We start from the raw sequence: 21,538 nt of genomic DNA, 5'->3' as shown, positions 1-21,538 counted from the left end.
CATATTGAGGGATCTGAAACAGCACATTTTGGACCCTCTTGTTGGAGGGGAAGACAAGGCCGTCCTTTGTTCGAATTAATGCCCCTAGGAATTGTTTGATCTGGCTGGGGTCTAGGCTGGACTTCTCGTTGATGGAGAAGCCCAGTTGGAACAAAAGGTCTACAGTCTTTTGGGTATTTGAGCAGCAGGTCTCGTAAGAATCCCCTGTTATGAGCCAATCGTCGAGGTAAGAGTATACTGGGATGGACAACCTGCGCAGGTGGGCCACTGCCAGTACTTTCGTGAATACCCTCGGTGCTGACGCTATGCCGAAGGGTAGCACTCTGAACTGGTAGTGTTTGCCCTCTATCATGAACCTGAGGTATTTTCTGTGCGCTGGCAACATACAAATATGAAAGTATGCACCTTTCATGTCCAGTGTTGTCATGTAATCTCCCTGTGACAACAGGGGGGGGGGGGATTACTTCCTGTAAGGTCACCATGCAACATTTTTGAGGTTGGACAAATTTGTTCCCTGGGCGCAGACTTAATACAGGCCACAGATCTAATACAGGGCGCATGGTTAAGTCCTTTTTGGGTACAAGGAAGTGCACTGAATAAATACCTTCTGTTACCTGTGATAGAGGCACGACCTCTATTGCTCCTTTCAGTAGCAGCAGTTCCACTTCTTGAAGGATGGCGAGGTGCTCCGGTGATGGGCGTTGTCCCCTTGGGGGACCGACTGAATTCTATGCAGTAACCGCATGCTATAGTTGACAATACCTAGCGGTCTGATGTTATTCCCTCCTATGCTGGTAGGAAAGATGTTAACCGGCCCCTGACCGGCGATGCATGGGAGGGGACTCAAACCTTTGGGTCATTTGGTGTTGGTAGCCGGGGAACCTCTGGGAGTGGGGCCCCGACCTCTACCCTGGCCACAGCGTTGTCCTCTGAGTGTATTGGCCACTGCTTCCCTGAGTAGAGGACCAGTTGCCTGCAGTGTACTGCTGTTATACGTTGGCCTCGAAAAAAGCGTTTGTTGCCGAATCCTTGCTTATTGGGAGGCCTTGAGATCTGGTCTTAAGTCTTTAGGGTGTCGAAATCCTTCTTGGCGGTCTCCAGTGCGTCGGCCACCGCTTTCCCAAAGAGTTTAGAATCCTCGATTGGTTTATGAGTGATGCCTGGGTCTCTGGCTAAAACCTGAGTTCTGGAGCCAGACATGACGCTACAGAAGTATCCCCTGGACTAAAGAACGGCCAGCCGTTTCTGCAGCATCAAGTGTGTTTTTAGTGATGCTCTGGTTAACCAGAGTTCATTCTGTTACAGTGGTTAACAAGCAAGTTCGTAAGGGCTCAGGGACCCTCAAGGTCTTGGTGCAACTTCCCCCATTGGGCATCAGCATAACTTGCCAGTAGGGTATTATTGGCAATTCTAGTGGAAAAAGCTGCCGAGGCTGTAATTCTCTTACCCAGGACGTAGAGTTTCTTTCCTTCCTTGTCCGGGTGTGCTTCGCTAGTTGATAGTAACTACCACAAGGAAAAGGGCAGGGGTTCTGCTATCAAGGAATCTGGTATTGAGTGACCCTTAATGTATAATGGGTCTGATGGAGAGAGAGTAAACAGTTTTTCAATTCTTGGGTTGACCCCTCTAACCAACGCAGGTGTAGACAGCGATGGGATGATTTGTCTCTTAACTGAGGCGAGGAGGGGAATGGTCTGGCTAATGGGAGGTTTTTCCTTGATTTCTTTTTACAAAATCAATATCAGGAGTAATTTCCCCAGTCTCAATTTCCAAGTACACTGCTGCTTTCCGTAGTAGTGCGTTGAAAGTGGGTTGGTTATCTATAGCTGACGGGTTCCTGACCGGTGTGGTTTGATGAGAGGAAAGGTTCAGGTTCTCAGGGTCTGTAGACGGTGTTAGGGACTGCCAAGGCTGTGAGCCACCTTCATCTGGGTCTTCTTCGAATCCTCCCCCCCACCCATGTCAGGGTTTTCCTCAAAACCCTGAGTCCAACCTCTTGGAAGTGAGAGTCGTCTTCAGTGAGGTTATAAGTATTAACCTCCTATTGAAGGGGGTTAAAAAGTCTAGGATATTTAGCCCTGGGGTCCTCATGAAGTAACTCTCTTGGCCTCTTGGGTGTTTTATGTTCAGGAGTGGACATAAATCTATCCAGCTTGTCCATACATGATTGGAATCTCTCAAGTGTCCAATGTGGTAACCCAGAACTGTCTGGAGGCGTAAAGGAAGCCCCTCCGCCTGTAGCCGTCTAGATCCGTCCCATAACGTCGAGGATAAACTCCCTTTGCCTTCTGAGAAACGTTCTCGTAGGCTAGGGCCTTCCTTCGACGGTGGGACCGGTCCCTGCCTCCCTTCCGGCATTCTCAGTGTCTCCCTGGCCTTGTGAGCGGGTTTAGCGTATCACTCGCCGTCCGTCTCTGGCCGTCAGTGGAAACTATACGAGCCGAGCTCTCGACGATTAATTTCTCCGTCAAGGGTTCGTCTGGCATTGTGTTGGGCGGCAGTTGCACGCTTACGAGGCACATCGCCTGGCGTTTTGGTGGTAGCGCCTTTGTCTGCTGGTAGCCCAGTCGCTAGTCGCGTCTGCAGTGGCGGGGAGGGCTTGCGCCCCTTACGGTCGGTGGAGGACGCCGGTAAGCCCGGCGTCTCCGTTAGCGCTAGGGTTTTCTTCGTCTTTGAAGAAGAAGTGCCATGGGTTGTGTGCTTATGTATGTTTTCTGTGTTCGTCAGTGTCGCCGGGGTGTTCACCCCCCATAAGTAGGGCGTGAACCGAATTTATCGGGGCTGGGGACAGACGCTGTGAAGCGGGTACACTCCCTAGAGAGGTCTACAACCACCGAAACGGAGGACGGGTTATCACTGTCCTCGTCACACTCGGCGGCGGGTGAGGAATCAGCTCTAGACATAGTGTAGGCTGCCCACCTCTTGCCCCTGTGGTCCTTGAAAGTCTTTGGGCGAAGTTTACAGGCCGCACAGCCGTCCTCGTTGTGGTCGAGGGGTAAGCAACGGTTACATCGCTTGTGCTTTTCCTTCCATGTGAATTTGCCCTTACAGCGCAGGCAAAATCTAAAAGGAGGCCTCTCCATGGCTGAGGCTACAATTAAAAGTGATAACGACCCCGAAGGAAAGGAGGGTGAAAGAGAAAGGCATTCTTAGAAGAAAAAGAAATGTCCCACGACCCCCAATCTCCCTACTGTTTCAGGCCGGCGAGGCCAGGCTACGCGTTCGGCAGCGCCGAAGGATCGCCTCCGTCTAAGTCACCGCCGTCGAAGTTCTTAATTGGCGGTGAAACAGCTTCGCCGTCGAAGGAGGGATCTGATGTAATGTATACGACCAAAGGGTCAAATAAATGTTTTGCAATTTCTCTCGAACGAGCTCTGCGTTAAGACGACCAATATCTGGGCAGAAAAAAACAATCTGAGGGACCTCGACGTGTGAGGGATTGTGGGTACACTGCACGTCACTATAGGGATAGTGTTACAGACATGCCTTGTCGACATCCCCTTTTGGACTACGAAAAACAAAATGCAATACTCTGCAGTGACCAATGGATGTCGGACTATTCACAGCATGTGATTCTAAGCAGATTAACAAACATCAGAATTTCAGGTACGTACTTTAAAAAAGGCAACTGTAGTATAACAATTTTTTTTAAAAGGCACAGAGTATCATTTAAGACCACAATGCACACCAATAAACATGTGAATATAATTTTAGATACTTTGACAGGACATGGCAGACGGAGTTTGGCTGGTTGACTTAGCAGGGCATGCTCCATCACCTCATGGGGTACAAATTATGCTCACAAGACCAACCGAGTTCCCGAGGGTGTTGTGAAGTGAGGAGTATGATGAGACAGACAACAGCAATTTGAGGAGCAGATATGATTGACTTAAAAAGAACTGAACTCGCCCAGTGCTCCCCTGGGTACAGCTGGAGAGGCAGCACTATTGCAGTGGAATGTACCACGGATGCTTTTTTTCCAGGCAGCACTGAACATTGAGTGTTGGGGAGCAGAGACAGTTCTGCACCTAAGCGGTCATCAGTAGGGCACCGCTATCTTCAGAGGTGCTGGATCAGGGAGGTAGGTTAGAAGCAAGTGGTCAATCACACTACTGGTTTGCCCCAATGCTACTCCCACTTGATCCTTCTGTTGTGGGGACCAGGCTTTATGCCCTGCTTACAGCCAAGATCTGGGCTGAGCTTTAAAATTACATTTGCCCAGGAGCTAATAAATAGCAGATTTGTTGAGATTTTATTTCGATCGCCCTCGTACACAAGTGTTTCAGAGCGCAATTTAGAGATGCTTTGGATGCCACAGACCAGCAAGTGGCAGGGAGCTGCCACACTCAGGGGAGTCCTTGTGCCACAGTATCTCGAAGTCACAGGTCTTAACATGCCTAAGCCACCACATGCCTCCCTCCCAAACGGGAATCAGAATAAACAAAAACTGAAGCTCATCAATGTACATGTGTGAGCGTCCAATAAAGCACATTCTATGAATCATACTTCGAGATGTCTGGAGTCTCTACTCTATGTCATAGACAGACCAGTGCACAGACCAAGCTGGGGGCAACAAATGAGTTGCAGGATACTACTCCCTGTTCCTGCTCAGAGATTACATCAAAGCTGCAATAAGGAAAGTGATAAGGGTTCGAGATTAAAGGCCTCAGACTTTACCGGGCAATTTAAAACAAGAAAGACACCAGATATAATAAGATGGAACTCTACACCCCTCTGGGGCATTAACACCAAGGAAGATACATTTGCTAGATTGAAACAAGGAGGCAGTCCAAGCCTGAGAATGTGTTTATTAATGGGGATCGAGTCCGTTCTGTGATGCAAATACATCAAATTGGTCATTGGAACTGATCAGGCTTTCAAAGTTTGCAGTTAAGAATTTGGCCGAAACAGACAACAGTAAAGGTGGGGGAGCTATGAGTCTGCATTTGATGGCTGAGCAAGCACACCACATTTTTCCAGCCCCATCCTTTGTCATTTTATTAAAAAAATGCCCAGTGATAAAGTATGGTCCTGAAAAATCACCTCCACACTTTGATTTTCTGCAGTTCTCTTCCTTCACTCCCCCAGTATTTCCCCCCCTCCCGCACCCTCAATTCATAGAAACAGATGCCCCAATGAATGCTGCAGTTCATTGAATCTTGGATGAAGGTGGTTTATACAGAATGGCTGCATCAAGAAGCAACATAAACCTTAGTAAAAAGTGATTCTCCTGATAAACGTTTAGATGAGTACACGTTTTAGGTTGTGTAAATCTGATAATTTTTTCTAGGACCGTTTTTGTTATGGTCATTCCCAGATGTCCGATCTTGCTTTGATGCAATGACTGCTTATTTTAATGACACCTTAAGCTCAAACATTACAGTATTTTAGCCTGTGATGGAATTTGGGTAGTTTGATATTAGTTTGAGGGCCAATAATACAAGACTAAATCAATCACGTGAACATTCCTCTGAATTAGCAGATTCAGAGTGGTGGAAAAGATCTTGTCTGAGATTTCAACTTCAATATCAACGCAAGCAATGGTACAGATCTTTAACAACCTTGTTGTGTTATCGATTAAAATAGTTCGAAATACTGGAATTTAATTGTATGAGGCCTATTTGGATGTCCTGCTGCACTGACCCAATTAAGATATTTCAGTCTGACAGGAACTTGGGATATACATCACTGCAACCATAGCACATCCAAAATATCTTAAAATTACACCTCACCTCTGGATTCTATGCTTCTACCCAAGCTTGCTATTGGAGTGATCTTGTCAACGTTTGTGGGATTGTTCGGTGTTACAGACAGGAATTCACGTCTAAAATAATAGTCCCATAAGCAGGCTTATAGGTTGATTTATTTTGTCTTCTCAGCATTCTGACCTCATTAAGTCTGCTTCATTATGCTTCCCCTTGAATGTCTAGATCTCGAAGACTCGAGCACATTACACATAGCTTAAACAGGGCTCAAAACATGCACTTGCCACTAGCTAGTAATCATGGACTTTTGACGAGTAAGAAATTGCTGTGTGTATGGACAGAACTGGAAGTGGAGATTGACTTTATGGTGGACTACTAGCTTACAACTTGAAATATTTCCCCCAACTTTATTTCTTTTCATTGGCTCACAATTCAACTTTGTGTACTTCTAAAGATCTGCTGCATCAAATAAGGCAGTGGTTTGGGTCAGCCTGCCAACCTTAATGAGATGTTGCGTCTCCGGTAACTAGAGGTATGCACGGTGTAGCGATGTGTGGAGACTGGTTATTTCACTTGTCAGCACTCAGTGCTGCATCATAGAAAGCTTGAGACCACATGGTTGGGACTCCCTTCCACTTTGTATTAAGGTCTGTTCGCCCTTAAGTCTGTTAAGTTAATTTCCTTCCAACTGTTTTCCTTTCCTTTAATTGGCATTTATAATTGTGTTTTATGGACCTGTTAAGCCTTTTATACTCTATTTGGAGATGTACAGCTTGCCATTTAAAAAAATGAATCAATCTGAGGTAAACCATTAGTCGAAAGTCCCAGTCACAGAATTCTCTTCCCAGCTACACCCTGCTTCCAACAAAGTAATCCTCACCACACACAATGCTTTTTACTGGCTGCTACAACTCAAAGAAGGAACAGGAGGGGGAAGCCCTACAAGGTGGGACCCAGGGAAACTGAAGTGTAACAGAGGGGGGGGGGGGGAAATACCGCCAGAAGTCAGTTGGTCATACTTCTACTTTTATATGAATTTTACTTTTAGAGTGCTTTGGTGCAAATAAAGAGCCATTCATACCCATCCACCATTTAAGATCAGGCAACTAAGGTTACAGGTGAAGTAACATAAGCTACAACATGTATTCAGGAAGTAGCCTTATTCAATTGGCTATGCCTTTGGCTTTTATTCCTTGTTTTTCAGTGGCAATTGCAAAACATAAGGTGATACAAATCAATAGCTGTTATTTTAGCTTTAGTCTTTTATGAACAATGGACAACATTTATTATACATAAAAACACAACCCCACAATTGAATACTTATTTGTTCAAACGAAGGGCAGTGTAAAACATTAAGATTGCGAACAAAAACAAATACATATTTTAGTAAGTAACATCACAAAGAAAAGGAATTCTTTCAATGTGTCCTCAAAAACTTCCTAATCGGGGCCTGGCTGCAGTCAAATGGTGACCAATCCAAGGTCTACGTCAGGGTTTGGGTTCCCTAGCTGAATTGTGAACTAGCTAGATAAGAGCAAGGTCCTTCGACGTTTCGGCTCCGGGTTGTGGACCCTTCGTCCAGGACAAGGATTGTGTCTCCCTTGTCTACAGGGACTGGGGAGGGAGCCCGTAGGCGCGAAGTAGCTAGGCAGAGGTGGCAGCCGATGGCGTCACGAGGGTCTTCGTGCAGGGTTGGCTATGGCTAGGCAGGGCGCGTAATGTGGGTCCAACAGGAAGGGTCAATCGCTGTGCGCGCGTGGTGGCTCAAGGAAGTTCAAAAGTAAATGTCAATGTGTCTGGTCCCAACAGAGTTTCGAGAGGCCCTTCCTATTGGGCCCACACATTACACACCCTGTCTAGCCATAGCCACCCTGGTATGAAGACCCTCATGTGACGCCATCGGCTGCCACCTCTGCCCTCCTACCCTGCGCATACGGGCTCCAGTCCTAGGACCCATACACAAGGGAGACAATCCGTGCCGTGGAAAAATGAGCTACAAACTGGAGCCGAAACATCCAAGGGCCTTCCTCTTCTCTAGCTAGTTCACAATTCAGCTAGGAAATCCCAAACCCTGACGTAGACCTTGGATTGGTAACAATTTGACTGCAGCCAGACCGTGATTTTTTTTGTCAAAGGTTTTTTGTACTCCAGGAACAAGAGGCAGTGGAGAGACCTAATGCATATTTGCAGACCAGTGATCCTATAGAAGGTAGCACGAGTACTCCCATGAGGGGGATGCCCAGAGAAGCATCTAGTGTACATTTGTTTTCTAGCTAGGGGTGGTCTGTGAAAGGTTTAGTTAATGAAAAAGTTGTGCTTGCTAAACTTTGAGAACTCTTATGGTTAGCCTGGAAAAACTCAGAATAGTCTTGGGCTCGAAATTGCTGGGAGCCATTTAGCTCCTGTTTCCAGCCAAGGAGAACCTGGTTGGCCTGAAACCAATAGCTACAAGGGGCTAATGTTGCCTCCCACAGTCAACTGATCCCTTATAAACATGAATGTCACATTACCTTCGAGTATTTTAGAGTAAAGCAGCATTAGGGCATATTTAAAAGTAATGGACCATACATAATGGGCAACATTTCCGATTTGACTCTCCTGTGGAAGTTAGATTTGCAGTTGGTTTACTCGTTTCCTGGCTTCCCAGGATAAGCTCCCATCTACTGGTTGATGCCCGACATCCAGGAGTTTGTTTAGCTCCTGCTCCTCCAATCTTACTTTCAAACCCTGTAGGAGATACCCAATTTTGAAATGCATAAGTGCCTTCATCTCAGACAATTTCAACTACTATATGAAAATTTATTCTATATTGGTTTGGAAATATTTTTTAAAATATTTATTGATTTTCAGCATTTGGGGGAACAAATAGAGTAAAGACCACTTCATTCTTGCATACCTTTACCTTTTACCCTCCCTATACTCTCCCCGCCTCCTCACACCCACCCCCACACCCCCCCCCCACCAACTGCCACAAAAAGACAAACATGCGTCAACAATGACTGGCACAAAATACCAGATCTGACATAACCAGTCTTGCAAAGAGGTAATGTCCACTCCCTTCCAGCGCTGCGCTATAAGCAGCATTGCCGCTAAAGTGAGCACTGTTCTGGCCTTCATCTGGCCTCTGGGTTCTTACCCCTGGGTCCCACTATCCACCCCCAATATCACTTCCTCGGGGGGGGGGGGGGGGGGGGCACCCTCGCAACCTCCCCGAAAGCCATGAGATGTGCCTCCTGCACTTCCATCCAAAATTGTTCAATTTTAGGGCATCTCCACCAAATATGGTAACAGTAAACCTTCCCCCCCTCAAGCCCCCCCCCCCCACCCCCCTCCCCCCAGATTTCCCCCAGCAAGCATTTCGATGACTGAGTATATCCTATGGAGACAGACTGGAGTGTAGTGCCACCTGAAAATCATTTGATACCAGCACTCCTGCAATTGGAATGCCTTTACCACCTTTGGAACCATCTTCCATAACCTGTCACATTCGTTTCTGCCGAGCCCCCTCCCTCCTGACCTCTCCCAACGATCCATGTATGGCCACACTGCTCATGGGGTGGCAGCATCCAAGACTTTGTAAAGGCCTGAAACAAGGCCAATTGATCCATCATGTGACGCAAGATATTTTTCTAAATGAGTGAACTGGTGTGTTGCTGTAGCCTTTACATCTGGATCGAGAAGCCAGTGTCCCATTTGAAAATACTGCAACCTCATTTTACCCACCCCAAATCATTGCTTGCACTCGTTGAAAGGTCTTCTGGTGTGGCCCTGAAACATAACCCGGATTATGTGACATCCTCTTCCCCCCCCCCCCCCCCCCACTGTGAGAATTACCCCAGTTCCGTTCCTGGAGAGAAGCTTAGATTGTTATACAGCAGGGGTAATCTCTTATTTCTTAGCTAGTTTGTCCCATGTATCGGCCACTAACTTAGTTATGTGCTGAAGTACAGATGCTGCGGCCTAAGTTGACGCGGTAGCCAAAGGGCCTCTTTCAGATCCCATCCCACCACCCGATCCATTGCCATCCAAAGTTTGCCCCCCCCCCTCCCCACTTCCTGAAAGCAATTCCCTTATTATACTCATCTGGGACATATACTACTGCTGGAAATTAGGGAGTGCCAGAAGGGGACAACAGAAGGCTGCAGTTTAGCCGTGGCCCCTTACCTTCCCCAACAAAAGTGCCTGTTTTCTCCAGGTCCCAGAAAAAGCTATTCGAAACCATTAAAAGGTACGATATGATAAATCATTTATAACACGCCTGTAGACGTGTTTCAAGGTGCGACAAAACAAGGGAGGGGAGGGAGGATAAGACCAACGATCCTACTAGGCCTTGCGTCATTCAGATCGTGCAAGTGTGGTAATGCAAAGTGCAGGGGAAGGGACAGGGGAAAAGTGCAGGGTTCGAGGGAGAATGCAATCAGGGCAGCATTGCTCTGCTAAGTGCAGCCAGGACAATGCAGCTTTGGGGAAGTGCAAGGATGCGGGGGACTGTAGAGGTTACAGATACAGCCCAAAGTTTTCGCAACAGGCCCGGAAGCAGTGCAAGACAACCTGTCAAGAGGAGCCAGGTACCCAGTGAGACCGAGGGTAATCAAGCAACCAGTCGGTGCAGCAGACGGGGAGGTCAGCAAGGGAAGGAGGGAGAGAAAGCAGTGGGGAAAAGGAAGGTTGAGCGGCTTCCAGAACTTCAGGTGGTCCGGCTCAAGTTTGAGAGGTGCATGGAGGCCGTTCCAAAGTGACCTGCGCCCTACTCTCCGCTTGGAGAAGAGTCTGACCCTCAACGTTGGAGGCAGCAAAGGAAATGGCTCCAGGAGGAAGGTATTTAAGATAAGGGTGTTCAATATAGTCCAGGCCCCAGAAAGCGTTGTGGACGATGCATAGGTACTTTAACTTGATCCTTGCAGCCACAGGGAGCAAGTGGAGAGATTTCAAGGCTGGAGAGAAATGGTCCGTGGTCTTGAGGTCAAGGTTAAGTCTCGCAGTCACATTCTGGATTCGTTGTAGTGGAAGGCAGATTGAGGAAGAGGCTGTTACAGTAGTCAAACTTAGAGAGAACTAGGGCTCGGGAGACGAGCTTCTGCAGAAAAAAGTGAGAAAGGGAAGAGTACCTCTGAGGAGGTGCAGCTGGTAGTGGGCCTTCTTGAAAAGGTCCATGACTTGCGGAGAGAAGGAGAGGGTGGAGTTGAAGGACACCAAGGTTTTTTACCTCACAGGAAGGCGAAGGAAGAGGGGCCATGGAGGGCGGTGAGGGGGTGGGGAGGGAAGCAGGAGCAGGGGTCCCAATGAGAAGGCTCTCTGGCATTAAGGCAAAGATCGTTGGAGGGGCACCAATCCTGAATTTCTGATACAGTACGGCATGTGCGAGAGAGGAGAGGATGATGTAGGGAGCCAGAAAGAGCTGCGGGTCATCCGCATAACATTGAAATTTAAAGCAGAAAATGGAGATTGGGTGGGTCAGATGGGCCATGTAGAGAGTGAAGAGCCAGAGTTAGAGCCCTGGGGAACACTACGTGCAGAGAAAGGTGGTGGAGAGAAAGGCCCAAGTTGGACCTGGGAGGGTCGGTCCACGAGGAAAGAGGTCAGCAACCTCAGGTAGTGCTTCAGAGATAAAGCAACTGAGGGAGCGTCAATATCTTTACTGCGGCCATTCTGCCCATCCATGAGATCCTAAGGTTTTTCCATTTAGTAAAGTCCACTTCCATGGAGGCTAGCATTGGCGGGTAATTGGCTGAAAACCAACACTAAAGTTGTGAAGTACTATTAATACCCAAAAACTGGATTCCCCGGGGTTTCAAATGAATGTCGAGGATGCCTTCAAGTCGGACAGCTGTCACCCCTTCACTATGAGGTTGAGCAACTTTGACTTGGTCACATTGCTCTTCAGTCCTGAAACCACCCCGAAATCCGATAGGGCCCTCTGACATTTCCAACCTGGAAGCCCGCCCCCCCCCATCCCTTCTCTGCCCCCCTATCTGCTTTGATGGAAGCTACAGGGTAAGGAGCCATTAATAAGTCACTCCACTGGTGTGTTGTAATTTGCCTGGACCATATGGATAAAGTCCCCTCCCAACCCCATCTTACCCATTACTTTGAACATTCCACAGGGTTGAAAGGCCTTCTTGGCATCAAGTGAGAGCAGGACCGCTGAGAGCACAGTCTTGTGGGCCTTGTGCACCAGGTGGGATATGTGCCTAATTTTGTCAAATGTCAGGCACCTTAGCACAAATCCAGACTGGTTGGGATGGATCAAGTCCGGGAGAAACCCTTCCAATCTGTTAGCTAGGATTTTAGTATAGATGTTGGCATCAACATTCAAGCTATTGGCCTTTATGAGCTGCACCTGGTGGGGTCCTTGTTAGTTTGGGAATAAGGGTGATTTTTGTTGCCTCCTCCATTGAGGGCGAGAGAAGGCCAGACTCCCAAAAATTATAGCCCCACCTTACAGGTATCCATCAGGCACAGGCAATTTTTGTGGGGGGGGGGGGGGGCGAGCGCTGATTTGACCTTCCACACCTCCTCAGCTGTCATCTCCCATCCCAAGACTTCACTAAGAAGTCCTTTTGCAGTGGACCCGGTGGGCTTTGGGATTGGTACATGTCTGCTTAATATCGGCCAAAACTTTCCTGAATATCCCCCATAAGAGAGTGTTGAGATCATTCTAGTCTGCTATTGCAGTCATGTTACTGGCTGCTGTACCCCTCCACAACCATGCCAGAAGCCTATCCGCCTTATTGTATTTGGCATAGAATCGCTGGCGGACAAATCGGGATCTCTCCGCTTTCTTAGCTCCAAGGACATTGAGGTCACCCACTGCCTGCCTATATTCCCTCATAGCCAGTCTAGATGGTGCGCCCACTGTTTTCTTAATATATTCTACCACACCTTCCAGCTGCCGATCCCTTGCTGCTTTTGCTCCAATTAACTCTTCCCTGATCCTGGTTTTAAACATCTGCCATTGGGCACTGTCCCCTGTATCTGAAGCCGTATTTAAATTTAAAAAGACCCTCATCTGATCCTCTAAGCCCCCTTCATAAATCGGTTAAAATAGCAGCTCCCCCGGCCAGTGCCCTCCAGTGCCATATCAATGGCTTACGCCCAGAGAGGGTCAGATCCATGGAGACCACTGCTTGGTTTGCTATGCCAATAGGTCCCTCCTCTATATCCATGACCAGTCCTTACAGGGGTTGGAGGGGCGAGGGGGGCAGAGACCCAAATCTAATACATTCTAGATTGTGAACCAGGTACTGTAGAAAAAAAGTTGAAGCCTTCCCAAATCCATGTACCCCCCCTCCAGACGTCCCCAAGGCCCAGAGCATCAAACCCATCCTGTAGGGTTCTGGTAGCCACACCACCCCCTTGTGTACCGGTTCACTCGTGCGCCGGTCTAGTTCCTGGAACCAGGCAATATTGAAAATCGCCCATCAAGATCATGTGGCCTTTAGCCAACCTCTCCAGTGTATTCAGTATATCCCTCAAAAACCTCCTGCCATGCATTAGGAGCATATATTGATGGCAATGTATATGGGACCACCCTCATATTCTACCATCAGTACAAACCTGCCCCCTTTATCAGCCTTGGAGTCCCTTATCCTGAAATCTACACTGTTGCACATAGCTAGAGCCACCCCACACTGCCTTGTTTGGGCCGGAGGCGTGGATAATTTGTGAAAACAATCGTAGACTCGTCTGGTCTTGCTGCTGGAGATGGGTCTCCTGGATTGCCCAGATATCAGGGCCCGATTACCTAGTGAAAAGATATAATTTCTTCCTTTTAAGGGGGGGGGTTTGAGTCCCCTTACAGTCTGCATCGACAGCTTGAGCATTTATATAGAGCACCCGCATTCGGTCCTCACCCAACCATCTCGCTTCCTCCCATTATTGTACTGTTCTCTTCCCCTACCAAACTCTTCATACTCCATCTATGCCCTCTTCCCCCAGGACCGGTCCCCAACCTCTGGTGTCTTCCCGCTCCCTCCCTCGCAATCCCTCCCCCATCCTGGTCACCAACCCTGGGATGTCCCTTTGCCGCCCCCCCCCCCCCCATTCCCACCCCTCTTTAAACCTTCCTCTGGACATTTCCACCCTCACAAAAAACAAGATGGAAAATCCTCCTGCACTCCACCACCCTACTTCATCCCGTTGAATCCCACGACCCCTCAAAGCCATATCAAATGCTTGAGCCTCCTCACCTACCCCAGTTCCCCTACCCACCCTCTGCATCCCTGTGGCCTTGGCTGGGGGTCTCGTAACTGAGCCCTCCACCTGTGTGGTTCTCCTGCTGTCACCCATTCCCTGGGTCTTTCTCTCGTATGGCTCTTGGGCTGCAGAGGGCAGTCTTATTGGAAGTCTTCACCTAAATCCAGCTGTAACAGATCAGCCCCCTCCTGAATGGAGGCAATGCATTTGAGCGCCCTCCCACTCCATGACCAAAGGGAAGGTTCATCTGTATCTAAACCCTTTGCGGGACAGCTCCCTGGTCAACGGGCCCATCTGCCTTCTCTTGATCAGTGTACTACCCACCAGGTCCTGGAATAGCTGAATTGGGGTTCCCTGATAGCACACCAGTTATTTTGCCCTCGCAGCTTGCAAGACCGCTTCTTTCTGTGTATACTGTGAAAAAGCTGCCAGAAAATCTTGCGTCCTGTTAGGACCTCCAGACAGTTTCCCAGTCCTGCGAATAGGATCCAATTCAACCTCCTCAGGGCCAGAGGTTTCCAAGAGGTCTGCAAAGATCTTCTGGACTTGCACCTTCAAATCCTTGTCGGGCACAGTTTCCTAAAGGTTTTTGACCTGTATGTTGATCCCCCTTGATCCATTTTCCATACCCTCCATCTGTAGCTACAGGTTTTGGGTGGCAATGTTCAATCGTTAGCTACCTTGCATGTTTTTCCACCTCCTGGAGGCTCCTCAAAGAGGTTTTTTCTTTCTCCTCAATGGCCCACTTCCTGCCTTATTTCCACCAGCGCTAGATTGAGATCGGATCTCAGTTGAAATTTCTCTTGAAAAGCTTTAGTTAACGTTGTCTGAAGGCTCATATTCCTATGCAGGTCCCCCCATGACAGAGGCCCGTTCAAACCCCACCTCGTCTGTTCCCTCTGGTCCACCATGTAAGAAGCTGCCTATGTGGATCCCTGCATCTCACTCTGGCATGGAGAGGGTGCCTGCCAGGTCTCCGGCACCTGCTGCCTGTTTGAGCCTTTGCCATCCACCCAGATCCTCAAAGGTCCACTGCGCAGGGGTACGGATCTTCAAAGAACCCCCAACCTCCCAAACACCCCTTTGCCGGACCATCTTCACAATACTGTATTTCCTCCTACAAATGTAGAGAGTAAGGGAGCACCCAGGATCCACTTGCCGATGACTCCACTTCAGACTACCCAGTCTGGTGGGATCCCCTGCCCCCCCCAATGGTAGCCCCCATTGGCTGCCCATTTATAGGAAGACTGATCGCGAGGGGCGTTTGGGCCGGATCCACACCTTTCCTATTGCCTTCTTCCTTGCCTGGTACTCTTGGGGGCCCGACTGCTATCTCCAGAAGTCCACCTGGTGCCCCTCGAGTGGTGTGCTTCCCTCCTGCAACGCCGACAGAGGCCCAGGCCTTCTGTTGCTGAGGCACTACCTGCTGCCTCTTGCCCTACAGCTCCTCCACTCAGTAGCTAATCACTGGTACCCAGCCTCCATGTTGTAAAAGGGGGCAATTCACTTGTCGCTCCTGATGGCCGGTGGGAGTCACTCCACTGGTGCTTTGCTGTGCCCCCCCATGCCTGCCCTATTCTCCCGCTCCTCCTTCACCCAGCCAAACTCGCGGTCCCGGCACAGGCATGCTCGGGCTCACTCTTGGTGTCTTGGGGTGGTGCCCTCTGTAGCCCCCACCATTGTGCTCTGCTTAGCAGCCCTAGATCACCTCTGGTAGCTCTCGGTGATGCCCCCCCCATGGGACGGCCACTGCAATCCTTTGGGTTTACGGAGCAGCTGCCGACATGTCTATCTGTTGCCGGCAGACATCTTGGAATCCCTTTTGGTTTGATTTTTAATAGGGTCTTTGACTTATATGTGCTCCTGAAGTCACGCCAAACCGCTTTAGTAATGTCGACCCAGATCAGCCAACTCTAGTAGTTTAATCACAAGAGTTAGGTTTAGCACATCCAGATGCAATGACCTGTACACATCAACTTCAATAGTCATTCCTCAGCACTTCACAGATGTACCTTTTCGTAATTTGCAGAATGGGTAATCTAGGATTCAATTGGATTGAGATATATTTATATTGCTGATTAAAGGTGCACCTATGTTTATCACTTTTTAATTGCTATGTTAAGCAGTTTTCAAAAAGATCACGTTCCAAAATATTTTGGTTGGAAGGCAGTGTTAAATGTATTTGTTACAAAATATTTAAATGACTGCAATATGAACTCTTCGCAGTGACTTTTTCCAGGAACTTTCTGCTGGACATCACCTTTGAACTTTGTTAGAATATGGCGTCCATAGAGGGACAGACTATACGTGTTTCAAGACTTGTTTAAAGATACTCTCATCCTAATGTGCAGGGAGTACTTCAGAGGACAACACCAAGTCATCCCATCCTCAACACTTGTTTATTGAGAGATTTCCTTTTAATTCTAGAATATTTCCATGGTATCTGTAAGTGTACATCCAACCCAAGAAATGTCAGTCAGAATAAAACGTTGCTAAACAAAAACAATGTATGTTGTGCCACTGCTTGAAATAACTACACACCCCCAAGGGATCTCTCCCACTGAGTGTTACCCCAGTCTCGCAGCACTTAATTTGGTGCACAGCTTCCCTTTGAATTGCTGGGTGGCAGCTCCGGTCGCCGAGTAAAATGGTGAAAGTGATGCACACTATCTTAACATACTCTTCATGCACCAGAAATGGTTTTGAAATGCATATTTCTAATGCACATGCTATAGAACAGGACCTATGGCTTTAAGGAAAGGTACTGCTAGCTGCATTTGAACAACTGTCCTGCCTTGGCAGGATAACAGTACGCAATTTAAAAAGACAAATAGCCCAGCACCAAAGTATGAACATACAGCCCTTTTCTTTCTAAGGGGAATGCCGAGATTGGGGAAAGTACAAAGCACAGTAAATCAAAAAGGGTCCGCATTACCCCAATCAAATCAAACATTCAGACTTTTCTGAGCTCGGGTGTGTGCATCAGTCTAAGAAACAACCCATTGTCACATTCCAGTGGATGCGAGTACACTGCAGGTAGGTGCGATAGTCTACAGGGGAAAACGGATGCACACATTGGGAGAATCCATTTACTAACAGTTTTGCTAATAGCTTATAGAGACAGCAAATCATCAGGTTTTACATTCCATTATTCCACGGATGAAGGTCAATAAACCTAAAACTGACAAAGGGAGTGCATGTGTTCAGACTAGGCCACAATAATCCGATGCATTTCTAACAGGACTAGTTAGAACCTTGCTCCCGGTGCAATCTATAAAATTAACGCTAAAGACAAAGTCTACAAACAATTTAAAAAAACATTTGTTACAAACCCATCTTCAAAATGTAACCATACAGTCAAACATTTGCAGGATTTAAGATTTTCTAAAAGGGGCTCCGATACCAATCCGGATACATTTTATCCATAATGCATGCTATAATTGGTATATTTACCTGAACATCTCAGAGGTCTCACGAACTCCTGGCCCTTTGCCAGTTCTGTGGTGCTGGAAGACCCTTCAACACTGTGAAACACTTTGGGTGTGGATGACTGTATCAGAAGATTGGAACTTGGAAAGTCAGGTCGTACATCCAGAACCTCTTTGCTCGCTTCAGTTTGTCTGGGGTTTGAGAGAAATTCGGAACCAGATACAAATGACTCCAGTGGTGGGCTGGCAGTTTGAAACAGTTTGTTCCCTTTAGGTGAGGGGCTATCGCTCTCTCCGGCAGACACAGGGCTTTCATCTGGTATGGTGCTAAGCTCTCGAAGAGCAGTGATTGTAAGTTTTTCCTGGTCAAGGTCTAGAAAGAACTTTTCCGCCTCTGGAGTAGCAGGAGATGGCTGAAGCTTGGCACCAGAGGTGCTTCCATCATGTGAAGAAAACGTACTGGCTACTTCACCTGGCTCAGAAAAAATGCAATATTCTTCGCCAGTTTCAGAAAAAGGTAATTTTCTTAATGTTGCTGATATTCGGGTTTGTACTTCAGTGGCATCTGCATACACCTCGCTAGGATGTACATTGGCTTTAACCTGTGCTAGTGTTTCCTGGAATCTCTCGTTATTTTCAGCACTCCATTCCTTCATAAAGTTTATAAAACGTTCCCCACACACAGAGTCTGGATGTTCAGATGTTGCTGTAGTTTTGTCCAAGGAAAACCCAGATGGTTTGCTTTCCTTAACAGACAGACCAACATCCTTAAGAAGAATTTCTGAAGAAAACATTCTGGAACGGTCAGAATCTTTTATATCGGACTTATCCAATTTCTGCATTTCTGGCTTTGACAGTTCCATGAACTGTGCGTGTTGTGGTTTGAACTCTCCCTCAACAAAATCTGTTGCAGGGGCCTGCAAGGTCTCAAAATCGTCCATAAATTCAACGTCCTCCTCTGGGATAGCATATGGCAACTTGCTTTTCTCATGGTATGTTAGCTCGTCAGGAGAGTATTCAACATTAATCTCTCGCTCAGGCACAAGGACCAGAGTGACTGGTGCAGCAAGATCAGTTCCTTCAAATGATAGGTCATCTTCTGCCTTTGGAATCTCCACCATCTCTGCCTCTTTTTTAACTGCCAAGGCCAAACATGCCTTTGTGTCTTCTATGACCGTATCATCAGATTCCCCAGAACTGTCTGCTTCTGCCATCTCCGAAGTATCAGGCCAGTTTGAATCTGCAGCCAGTTCAAATGAGTCTAGAAGATGCTCGCTAAAGGGAGGACCTTCAGACTGGTAGCTTTTTGATCCAGGGGACTTACTCTCCATAGTATGCAAACTGATTACATTGTGCTCCAAGCCGGCAGATTGCACATACATTCTGACAAATGGCTCAGCCTCTTTTGCCACACTTGGTGATTTTTGTGGGCTAAGCCTAAAGTCAATTTCGTCTTGACTGCTCACAGACTGATAAAGGGGTTGGGCATGGGCTACCTGATGCAGATGCATCTTTGGTATTACCTCGGGCGACAAGTCATTAAGACCAACACTTTGGGAATGGTTACTGAGATCAGGACATGGAGAAGGTTCACCTGAAATGTTGCATCCTTTTGTGTTCCAGTCGGACATCTGACCACTTGACAGACACTGAAAATCCTGGGAATCAACCAACCAATCTTGATGTGCAGTTCTTTCATACAAGGGAGGGACTGTATGAAAACCACCCGCAGCTACAGTATCACTACTCCAGCTCTTTGTAGGCCATTCACTGTCAAATGTGCCACCTTCACTCCTGTGCCCAATGGAATTGTTAGAGGAATTGGTGAACTCATTTTTTCCAATGAGGACTTCAAAAGGCGAGCCAGGAGATTCTAAATCAGTGCTGTTCACTAGACCTGTCGAACAAGACGATTGGAACAGTCCGTCTTTGTGAAATGGCTTGGCATCTGGTGCATCACCACTTAATATCAAAGCTTGAAGATCTGCAGCGGGGGCAAACTTCACCAGGTCCTGCTTTACCTCATCTCCTTTGTAGGAAAGGGCATTTTGCCAATTTGGTTGAACACTCTGCACACAATCCGCAGGAACAAGATGGCTGTAAGAAGGAAGTTCATGTCTGGTGAAGAGCAGGTCTGTAGCATCAGGTCTTGCTGGTACATCATCAACACCAGATTCCACCACAGGCTCCTGGAAGACATCCACCTTCTGTGTGGAATCGCTGTCACTTCCCAGAGGGCAGAGCGCTTTTAATTCAGAGGACAGGAGTGAATGTGACAAGCCAAAGAGAGAGAAGTCAAGATCTCAGACACTTAATATTGTGCTATCAGAACATGTGTCGTCAAAAGGCCAGGGATTAGGAAGAGCTTGGCAGGGTATTGGAAATAAGAAGGATGCAAATAACATGCTTTACATTTCAAAGCAAAACAAATGAGAAAATAAGTTGAAGTTTTGAACTGCCAGGAAAAACATGCATTAAAACGTTTAGAAGGGAAGCAGGTGTACAATAAAAAATAAAAAGCAGGTTTCAATAACTTGCATGCCAAGGTAGGAAACTGCATCTCCCACAATCAAATAGCAGTAATGGCTTTCACAGGAGGCTCACATTCCACATCAAGTGCAAAAATCGTGTACATTATCAACTACAGAAAACATGGCAACGGTGCTAACCATTTCATTCAAAATTGCTCACACCCTATTCCCTCTTCAGGTCAAACAAATCAATGTAGAAGACATGACAGCAAAGATGGCTAGGCAGAGAAAATGACTTTCTACAATTAGCGGCCTGGAAGGATTTTAACATGAAGAGACGCTGGTCATTTTGTCATGTCCAAAATATCTATATCCCCACTTTCATTAAGCAGGGTCAGGGTAGGCCAGCGCTGGCAAAAAGGTAGAAATGTCTGGGGCGACTAGACATTGCAGGTAAGTAAAAGGATAAAGTTAATGAGGAAAGTAGTGATCACACCATTTCAACAAAAGAAAGATGGTGTTAAACCATTAAATACAATCAAATCAACTCAACACTTCCAAACACCTTGAAAATAGAGTTGCAGTTTGAGGAGCAAAGTTGAAGTTCCCCTTAGAGACAGTCATGGGTAAAACAAAAAAATAAATAAAAAAATTAAAAAGACATAAGACCAACACTGCATTTTATCATTCCAAATTCAAATAGCATAGGTCAAGTATGCAATGTTAGGAAACCTATTTGAGCAAAGAAGAACAAGTTACTTACCAACTACTGGTAACGTTCTTTCGACTGGGTATTCCTCCAACGTATTCCACATCTTTGACATGCAATATCCACAGCTGTCCACTTGGAAACTTTTTCACCAGAGGGCGTCCTGCGGCGATGACGTCGGGTCGATGTCCCTCGAAGGCCTCCTTTGAGGGCGACGTCATCGGAGGTTATAAACAGGACACACAGCTCCTGTAGCCTCAGTTTAAGTTTTTTCCCTCAGAACGTGTGGCACCAGTCTCATGCCTGCTTCACTGCAGCTTACGTTTCGGCAAGGCTATGTGCAATCGCATAGAAAATTGTCCAGAGGGGCATTTGTCCAGAGGGGCAGGCTGGCAGGGCGTTGTGGAATACGTTGGATCAGCATCCAGTCGAAATAACATTACCAGTTGCTAAGTAACTTTTTCTCCAAATGGATTGTGTCCTCCAAAGTATTCCACATCTTTGACAGACTCCCAAAGCAGTACCACTATATGGAGGAGGGAAAAGAATTTAGAGTACCCAATCAGATTGCGGAATAAAGAACTGCCTTCCCAAAGGCCATATCCTGACCATGGAATGTATCCAGGGAGTAATGTTTAACAAAGGTGTGGCACGAAGCCCATGTAGCAGCTTCACACATATTCCTTATAGGAACCCCCCCACTGGAGGGCGGTGGAAGTAGCCACATCTCTAGTGGAATGAGCTTGCAACCCTTCAGGAGGGTCCTTACCCACCAATCGTTAACACTCTGTAATGGTGAGGATAATCCACCTGGACAAGGTCTGTTTGGTAACAGCCTGGCCCAATCAGTGCCCAGCATATCCTAAAAAACCCTGACCCTGGACATCCTAGAAATGTAAAAGCTCAGAGCTCTCCTAGGATCCAAACGATGGAGTCGCTCCTCATCCTTACCAGGATGAGGAGGGTAGAAAGATGGAAGAACCACCCTCTGACTGAAATTCAATTCAGATACTACCTTAGGTAGAAAGG

The 21,538-nt window shown here is 47.2% G+C and overlaps 1 protein-coding gene across 3 annotated transcripts in view; it reads right to left on the bottom strand.

The window, feature by feature from the left end:
• RTN3 (reticulon 3) overlaps positions 1–21,538 on the bottom strand; it is a 344,971-nt gene that overhangs the window by 219,809 nt on the left and 103,624 nt on the right. For all 3 annotated transcript variants that reach the window (XM_069645001.1, XM_069645003.1, XM_069645002.1), the window contains one exon: positions 17,355–19,574. In XM_069645001.1, the coding sequence (XP_069501102.1) occupies positions 17,355–19,574 (2,220 nt within the window). The remainder of the gene's footprint in view (positions 1–17,354; positions 19,575–21,538) is intronic.

Source organism: Ambystoma mexicanum, chromosome 2p (genome assembly GCF_040938575.1).
Source record: "Ambystoma mexicanum isolate Mex_15411 chromosome 2p, UKY_AmexF1_1, whole genome shotgun sequence".
Classification (NCBI taxonomy): Eukaryota; Metazoa; Chordata; class Amphibia; order Caudata; family Ambystomatidae; genus Ambystoma; species Ambystoma mexicanum.
Note: the sequence above shows the minus strand (reverse complement) of the source record. Positions and strands in the feature narration are given on the sequence as shown.